A 9,425-nucleotide genomic window follows, 5' to 3' on the forward strand; every position below is an offset into this window, starting at 1 on the left:
TTTTTTTTTTTTTTTTTTTGGTTTTTCGAGACAGGTTTCTCTGTGTATCCCTGGCTGTTCTGGAACTCACTCTGTAGACCAGGCTGGTCTGGAACTCAGAAATCCGCCTGCCTCTGCCTCCCAAGTGCTGGGATTAAAGGCATGAGCCACCACACCCAGCTTAGCCCACACATTTAATCAGGAGGCAGAAGCAAGCAGATCTGTGAGTTCAAGGCCAGTCTGGTCTGCAGAAAGAGTTCCAGGACAGCTAGGGCTACACAGAGAAACCCTGTCTCAAACAAACAAAATTACAAAAACAAAAACAAAAAAAAAGAAAGAAAAAAAGAAAGTAAGCTGAGTGTACTGATGCGTGCCTATAACTCCAGCACCAGGAAGGGTGGAGGCACGAAGATCCCTGGAATTAGCAGTCAGTCAGTCCAGCTGACTCAACCAGCTCCAGACTCAGTGAGATACTTGTGTCTCCAAGAAATAAATACATACATAAATAAATAAGGTAAAGAAGGGCATGATAATATGCACCTTTAATTCCAGCACTCAAGAGGCAGAAGCAGGTGTACCCCTGAATTTATGGTTAGCCTGGTCTACATAGAGAGTTCCAGGCCAGCCAAGGTTACAAAATGAGACCCCGTCTAAAACAAACAAAAAAGATGGAGACACCCAACATTAACCTCTGTCCTCTATGAATGTGCACCCACTCGCAAGAGCATACACATAAACATTCAAGTGTGTACACACACATGCAGGCACATTAAAACAACTAAAGACAGAAAGGGCTGAGACATCACTCAGGATCCGAGCCCTTACTCAGCACACACAGTACAATGTGTTCAATCACTGGGATTCGGCTAGGACTGGGGCTGGGGCTCGAGGTGGGGTGCTCATCTACCACATATGAGGCCTTGGTTTCGTACCCAGTCCCGCACAAACCAGTATGATGGCACATATCTACACTCAATCTAAAGTCAAAATAAAACCTGGATCTGATTCTCCAAGAGCTAAGGCCATCATTTGCCTCCAAACACATTCCCAAACCACACCTCTCTTAGATCAGGTTCTAATTCATTAGTGACTCTGTAAAGAAAACTGGAAAAGTCCAGCTTCAGGAGGCCACATACCTCCTAGGTCCAATCTCACCGGCAGTTCCCAGCTGTGCCCACAGCAGTCCTTCCTGTGGCCTCTGCCCACCACCCTGGCACACTGCACAGAAAAACATGTCTTGTTTGTGCTTCATTTTTCTCAGGAAACAAAAGTAACATGAAAAGAGAATTCCCCTGCTCGGAATACATCACTTTCTTGCTAACCGCAAATTCTGGCAAAGTCAGTTCTACATAATAGACACGAAGTTAGTTCCTCTTTCTTCAGTTTGATACATTTACCTTGCAAATTGTGTGTGAGTATGTGGTGTGTGTGTGTGCATGTGCGTGTGTTAAAGCATGGTTGCACATAGTCTGGGTTTGGCTTCTAACTAGATAAAGGCTAGCCTTGACTTTATGATCCTCCAGCCTCTACCTCCGCAGTTCTGGGATTGTTTAAGTGTGCACCACTACACCCAGTTTATTTATTACTGGGAACAGGACCCAGGGTTTCATGTAAGCAGCTACATGACTAGCCAAGAGAGAACAGAGACAAATCAGGAGCTAGGCAAGAGAGGGTGGAAGAAGGATAAAACTGAGCAAAGCTGGGCAACAGACAAGCATGTGAGATAGATAGATAGACAGACAGACAGACAGACAGATATCTCACATGCTTACAGGTATATACAGCAAAACACTCACACACATAAAATTGAATAAAACTAAAAAAATTTTTTAAATAAACTGTTAAGGAATGATGCTATCGGGGGCTGGTGAGATGGCTCAGTGGGTAAGAGCACCCAACTGCTCTTCCAAAGGTCCAGAGTTCAAATCCCAGCAACCACATGATGGCTCATAACCATCCGTAACAAGATCTGACGCCCTCTTCTGGAGTGTCTGTAGACAGCTATAGTGTACTTATATATAATAAATAAATATTAAAAAAAAAAAAGGAATGATGCTATCTTTTAAGAGACATGATAATATGTAGTTTTCTTCAAACAATTGGGCCTTATATATCAGGTATTATTCTAGGTGCTGAGTCTGAAGGAAAATCTCAAGTTTTCAGATGACAGTGTGTAAAACAGGAAGATGAATGCTCGTAATGTGAGCAGCCATTTCAGGAGTGATTTAACCACCATCAACTACACACATCTGAGGAGACAGCTCAATGAACTGTGACAAGTGCAAATGCCGACAGAAGGAAGCTTCACTTAAGCAAGGCACTGAGGGTCAGGGGTTGTGAGCCCAGGCAGAGCAGGAAGAGCAGGGAGAGCTGCAGAAAAGGAGGCAGGGCAGTGAACAGCAAAGGCCAAGGGGCCTGACCACAGAGAGAACAGGATCGCTGCCCACTGGAATGTATGGAATGCCACCAAAGGACTGAAGGAGGCAGGCAGAGACACACAGCAGCAGCGTGCACACTTTATTTGTATCTTATGTGTGCTTACACACTTGCTCTGTCTCTCAGTCTCTCACACACAGACACATTGCTTACACGCGCTCTCGCTCTCTCTCTCTCTCTCTCTCTCTCTCTCTCTCTCACACACACACACACACACACACACATCAGATGTTCAGATGTTGGATCAGGTACACCATGCTGCCCAGCAGCCCTGAAATGAGATTCTAAGTTACATCAGCACCAAACAGCTCCAGTGAGTCTCAGTATTATTATTTCCACACTGTGGAGTTTGGAACCAGGACCTTGAGCATACTGAACAAGTGTTCTTCCAATGAGCCACACCCCCAGCTCCATTGTGTTTGTCTTTCTGTTTTTAATGTTATGTGTTTGCATGTTCTACGTGTGTGTGTGTGTGTGTGTGTGTGCAACATATGCATGCCTGTGGAGCCAAAAGAGGGCTAGAATATCCTAGAACTGGAGTTTCAGACTGTTAGGCAGCCATATGGGTTCTGCAACCAAAACTAGGGACCTCTGAAAGAACAGCAAGTACTATTACTACTGAACCGTTTCTCTAGCTTTTCTTTCATGTGTTTGGGTGTTTTGCCTGTCTGTCTGTGCACCATGTGTATGCTATTCCCAAAAAGGCCAGAAGAGAGGGCTAGAGCCCCTGGAACTCGAGTTACAGATACCTAGGGACCATCTTGGCGCTGAAGATAAAACCCAGTCCTCTCTCCAGCCCCTGTTTGTTAAACAGATATTAATGTCTTTATTTGCTGCAGAGCGTAACACAGGTCTCACTATATAATCTTGGCTGGCCTAGAACTCACAGGAATCTGCCTGCCTGCCTCTGCCTTCTAAGTGCCGGGATTAAAGGCATGCACTACCAAGCCTACATCAATATATTAATTCTTAAACTGTTTTTTATTAATTTTTTTATTATCAAGGGAGGGGGACAGAGGTGTGCCACCGCGCGTGTGTGACAGGACAACTTTTGAGACTCACCTCTCTTCTTTCATCATGAGGGTTTCAGAGACCAAGCACAGGTAGTCAGGCTTGGCAGTGTGGGCCTTTATCCACTTAGTCACCAGAGAGTCTTCCTCACTCTCTGGTGAAGAGTGTCTGTGTGCAGCTCACGGTTGGTTGGTTGGTTTTAAGTTCACGAGCCTCCTGCCTGGGCCTCCTGAGACTGGCACCACAGTTCATTCAGAGTACTTTGACAGTTACGACTTCAATATAAAAATCCACAAAGGAGAGAGGGAATGAGGGAGGTGGCTCAGTCAATAAAGTGCTTGCTGTGCCCATGACAGCATGGCAGCGTGTCATGGAATCCCAGCACAGAAGCCATTTGTTTCCAAAGAAGAATCTTGGAGCTTGCTGGCAACCCGTCTGGCCAAATCAGCACGCTCCAGGGTACAGGGATAGACCCTCTCTCAGAAAAAGGTGGGAGGCTAGAGAGATGGCTCAGACGGCTCATTCTTTTTTTTTTTTTTTTTTTTTTTTTTTTTTTTGGTTTTTTGAGACAGGGTTTCTCTGTATAGCTCTGGCTGTCCTGGAACTCACTTTATAGAGCAGGCTGGCCTCGAACTCAGAAATCCCCCTGCCTCTGCCTCCCGAGTGCTGGGATTAAAGGCAGGGGTCACTACCACCCAACCAATAAATCTTTAAAACAAAAATAAGGTGCAGCCATGTGTGGTAGCATGTACCTCGGCATTCAGAAGACAAGATAGGAGGACAGGAGAACTATGGGTTTGAGGCCAGCCTGAGCTACATAGCAGACACTGTCCCAAAAATAAACAAATAAGGCTGACTGTGGTGGCACATGCCTTTAATCCCTGCAGTCAGGAGACAGAGGCTGACATCTATGAGCTCAAGACCAGGCAGGTCAGCAGAGTAAATTCAGTTCTCCTGAGGGGCAATCTCCTACAGCATATACACGGCTTACCTTTCAAATAATGGATCTGTGTGCTGAAAACCACAATAAGCCCATTTTCCTCCCAGCAGTTCCAAACCACTACAAACACAAAGACTACTTTACACATGACTACTACTGGCAGCTCTGAAGGGTAGCCAAGGTGGAAATCTGCTATGTACCCATAAGTCACACTAGTTAATCCTTTGAGATGTCAAAAATCAGCCAACTGTAAAGGTGGAGGCTCCTAGGCAAATGGTGAGGAGGAGGAGGAAGAGGAGGTAGAAGTGAAGACAAAGTCAACTTGTGAAAGCAAAGCCATCCTCGGGACCAGGTGAGAGGGTTCAGTGGCTACCTGCATTTACACACTGCATTTTCACACACAAGCCCACCCACCTGAAGCTCCATCCCCAGAATTCAAGGAACAGTGGAACAAGAGAAGTGACTCCACAAAGTTGTCCTCTGACTGCCATCCCTGTGCCATGCCACACTGTTCTCAAGGACATCACACACACACAATAATACATTTTCCCAAGAGTGATTCCTAAAGGTGTTCTGACTCTAGTCCATCCAGCCAAAGGCTCCACCAAGACAAATTCCAAGTAAGTTTCTCGCAGAAGGAAGAAAATCTCCTTCGCCACAGTACCAGACTGGTGCCAAGTTTCACACAGAAGGAACCGACAGGTTGAAAAACCCATTTTCCCACTTACGTTGCTACTGGGATGGCCTGTAAATCGTGAAGGACTACATGGCTGTGACTAACACACAAGTCACACCACTGCCCAAGATCTGTCAAAAATCCTGGTGAAATCCTTTCTAATGTCAGCCATTAGCTGAGTTCTGTAGGAAGTAATATGGAAGATCCCAAATTTGCCAAGAGAGCTCTAACCCATCACCACTGCTACAAGCCACAAAGAACTGCTTTAAGAGTCAGGCAGGCCGGGCAGTGGTGGCACACACCTTTAATCCCAGCACTCGAGAGGCAGAGGCAGGCGGATTTCTGAGTTCGAGGCCAGCCTGGTCTACAAAGTGAGTTCCAGGACAGCCAGGGCTATACAGAAAAACCCTGTCTCGAAAAAAAAAAAAAAAAAGAAAAAAAAAAAAAAAAAAGAGTTAGGCAGGGGCTCAGAGCACAGGCTCAAGGGCTCTTGCAGAGAACAGAAGTTTGGGTCCTAGCAGCTATACTAAGTGGCTAACAAGCATGTGAAACTTTGGCTTCAGGGGAATGTAACATATCTGTCCTCCAAGGGCACCAGTGTCCCCCCCCCACACACACACAGAGAGTTAGAAATATTAAAGAAAAAAAAAAGCATTCTTAAAAGGCATATAAGTAGCTCTGGGCCAGTCTCCCTTTCTCAAGGCGCCAGGTATAGAGACTTAAGTGGTGGCTCCAACATACAACCTCAAAAATACAATGTTTTACCCAACAAGTCCCAAAGACTGTTGACCAACTCCGAGGGGAGTTCCACCTAGTCACTGCGTCTCTCCATCCTTCAGAGGCGTTCATTCACATCCTCCCTCCCCTGGGGTTAAAAGTACTACCCTAAACCCTCCGTCCCAAGAGAAGAACCTGTCTTTCCACCAATGCTCTAGCTGGCCATACTCAGTGACACTTGGCCAGACCTGGCTGTAACACACCAGGCCCAGCTCCACCCTTGCGCCTCTGGCCACATGGATGTGTCCCCACAGTCCACAAAGCCGGGGACCCCAGGAAAAAAAGAGTCTTATACCAAAGACACATCCCTTTCCCTGGGCATGGTCACAACATGAATATAAACCACTCTCTAGACGACGTCTCCAAAGTGGGATCAGAAAAGACCCAGGTGCAACTCCGCACGACCGCGCGCTAACGGAGGGCTCAAGAGCAGCGTCCCAGGGAGCAGCGGGAAGAGGCTGGCCCCAAGAACGTCCACCCCCCTCCCGGCCAGGCGAGGTGTGGCACTGACAGGTGGTCCCCGAGTGTGAAGCACTTGGCTCTCCGCACAGGGCCATCGGGCCGCGTGCCCTACCTGTCGCCGGCGGATCCGCCTCCTCGTCAGCCTCCGCCTCAGCTGCCGCAGCGACTGCCGGCGAGGGCAGCGGGTCCATCGCGCGGCCAGTCATGTGAGCCCGCTCGCCCACGTGACTTCCTCCCGCGCCCGCCCGCCCAGCCCCGCCCACGCCAGCTCTTGTCCGGCGTGGCCCCGCCCACGCCAACCTCGCCACGCCCCTCCGCTCACCCCGAGCCGTGAGGCCACGCCCCTGCCCACGAGCCACGCCCCAACCACATGGTCACGGCCCGGGCGGCGTTCAGCAGCTCCGGTCCGGGACTGAGTGTTAGCTCGAGTACCGCCCCAGCTGCTTAGTGCTACCGCCCTCCTGTGCGCGCCCATCTCCCCGCTCTTAGCCTGCAGCTGTCACTCATCTTGCCCACTCCCTGACCCACGCTGCCATTCATTTTTTCATTCGCTCGCCCACTCACCACATGCTCTGTGAGTCCCGGGGCAGGCCCTGTGAAAGGTGCTACGGACACTAGAACAGTGTTCTAGTACCTTCTGGGATTTGGAGCATGAAAGATGGCTAGAGAGTAGGTCCTCTGACTATAATAGGTCTCTGAAGATTACTGATGGGGAACAACATCCCATAATTGTTTGCAGATAACCAGGCCATTCTTTCTGCTGGGGATTGAGCCCCATAGGCTCCCACACGCTGAGCTGGCCCTCTACCGCTGAGCCCTTTATATCACCAACCCTTTACTATTTATTTGTATATTTTTTATTTTGTTGGAGATAGGGTCTCAATATATAACCCTGGCTGTTCTGGAACTCACTATGGCTAGCCTTGCCTGCCTCTCCCTCCTGAGTGCTGGGATTGAAGATGCACACCAGGACGTTGAGCTTTATATATTTATTTTGACTCAGGGTCTAGTTACCCAGGCTAGCCTTGAACTCACTCTGTAGCTAAGGCAGACCATCCTCCTGCCTCAGCCTCCCTAGAGCTAAGTTGAACATACCTACCTCCAGGCCTGACCCTCTTGACTGAGAGAGGGAAGCAAGGGTATGAGAGCACACAGGAGCAGTGTCTGACCTGGGGCCGAATATGAGAGCTGAGTCTAGAACTGCAGGAATGCACCAGGCAAATGTGAACTGGTCTCCCTCCAGAGCTAAAAGCAAAGAGGAGAGCTAGGATTATGTAGAGAGACCCTGTGGAGAACCGAGGAGGAGGAGGAGGAGGAGGAGGAGGAGGAAAAAGAAAGAAAGAAAGAAAGAAAGAAAGAAAGAAAGAAAGAAAGAAAGAAAGAAAGAAAGAAAAGGGAAAGAGAAAAGAAGAGAAGAGAAAAGAAAAGAAAAGAAAAGAAAAGAAAAGAAAAGAAAAGAAAAGAAAAGAAAAGAAGAAAAAGGGCTGGTGAGATGGCTCAGTGGGTAAGAGCACCTGACTGCTCTTCCAAAGGTGCAGAGTTCAAATCCCAGCAACCACATGGTGGCTCACAACCACCTGTGATGAGATCTGACGCCCTCTTCTGGTACATCTGAAGACAGTTACAGTGTACTTATATAAAATAATAATAATAATAATAAAGTTTGGGTAGAAACACTTTTTTTGTTTGTTTTTTGTTTTTTGTTTTTTTTCAGACAGGGTTTCTCTGTGTAGCCCTCACTGTCCTGGAACTCACTCTGAAGACCTGGCTGGCCTCGAATTCAGAAATCTGCCTGCCTCTGCCTCCCGAGTACTGGAATTAAAGGTGTGTGCCACCACGCCCAACTGGGAAACAGGGTCTCTTATAGTCCAGGTTGATCTCAAACTCTCTATGAGGATGACCTTAAACTCGTGTGTGTGTGTGTGTGTGTGTGTGTGTGTGTGTGTGTGTAGCATTTGGAGGACAACCTCCAACATTATTCCCCCTCAGGAGCTAGCCATCTTGGACATGCAGGCTGTCTGGCCAGCAAGCTCCAAGGGTGAGCCTGTCTTCTCCGAAATAACAATGTAAAATAATTTTCAAGTTTGACTTGTTGGTCTTAAATGTTCTCTCTTTAAACTTAGGATATCTCACAGTCCCAGCACACCAGGACCCCTTTCACCCATGCAAGCTACAAGAGTTCTGCATATGAACACTCAGCAGCTTCCTCAAGCCACAGTGGAGATCACAAGATCCTATGACTCTTAGTGTTCCCATCTGATGGCTACTTCCTGCCGCCAAACTGGCTTCCTTTCAGCTGCCTTCAAATGGTACACTCAGCACTTTGCCTGAGTACATACACTCTCAACACACACACACACACACACACACACACACACACACACACAGCTCATTTCCTGGCTTTTGGCACATACTTTGTCTCCTGAAGATGGTAAGATTTTTGGTTTGGGTCTTTTAAGACAAGGTCCCATGTATCTCTGGTTGACGGTAAACTCACTGTGTAGCTGAGGATAACTTTGACTTTATGATCCTTCTGCTTTTACCTCCCCATGGACTGGTATGTAGGAATGCACCACCATGTCTGGCTCATGTGGTACTGGGAATGGAATCCAGGGCTCTGTGTATACTAGGCAAGCATTCTAATCACCTGAACAGCCCCTACCTGTATCTGTGGCTGTGTCTCTTCTCAAGGTAGCCAGTCAGAAGTCAGGAAAAGATCTAACAGGGGTCAATTAAGACATCAAATCACCTGAGCCCCCCTAAATCTTAGCTTTTTTTAAGGAAAAAATAAACATTAAAAGAAGCACTTGCCAAGTACAGTGCCAAATGCCTGGAATTCTGGAACTCATGATCAGGAATCCAAATCCATCCACCACGGTATAACCAATGTGAGGACAGCCTGGGCTGCATAAGACTCTCCTCCACCATCCCGTAAAAAGAAGGGCCTTGTAAGAAACCCCTGCCTCTGGGAATAGTGGGATCCTCTCCCTAGCCCTTGAGAGGGCAGAGGCAGGTGGATCTCCTGGGTTAGAAGCCAGCCTGGTCTACAGGACAGCCAGGGCTACATAGAGAGACCTTGTATCAGGAAAGAAAGAAAGAGAGAGAGAGAGAGAGAGAGAGAGAGAGAGAGAGAGAGAGAGAGAG

General features: G+C 47.7%; 1 protein-coding gene across 1 annotated transcript in view; it reads right to left on the reverse strand.

Annotated features, from left to right (window-relative positions):
* Snx8 (sorting nexin 8) overlaps window positions 1–6,487 on the reverse strand; it is a 50,540-nt gene extending 44,053 nt beyond the window's left edge. The window contains exon 1 of the mRNA XM_021186880.2: window positions 6,394–6,487. Coding sequence (XP_021042539.1) covers window positions 6,394–6,487 — 94 coding nt within the window. The remainder of the gene's footprint in view (window positions 1–6,393) is intronic.
* Window positions 6,488–9,425: the final 2,938 nt, after the last annotated feature.

Source organism: Mus pahari, chromosome 23, assembly GCF_900095145.1.
Source record: "Mus pahari chromosome 23, PAHARI_EIJ_v1.1, whole genome shotgun sequence".
Taxonomy (NCBI): Eukaryota; Metazoa; Chordata; class Mammalia; order Rodentia; family Muridae; genus Mus; species Mus pahari.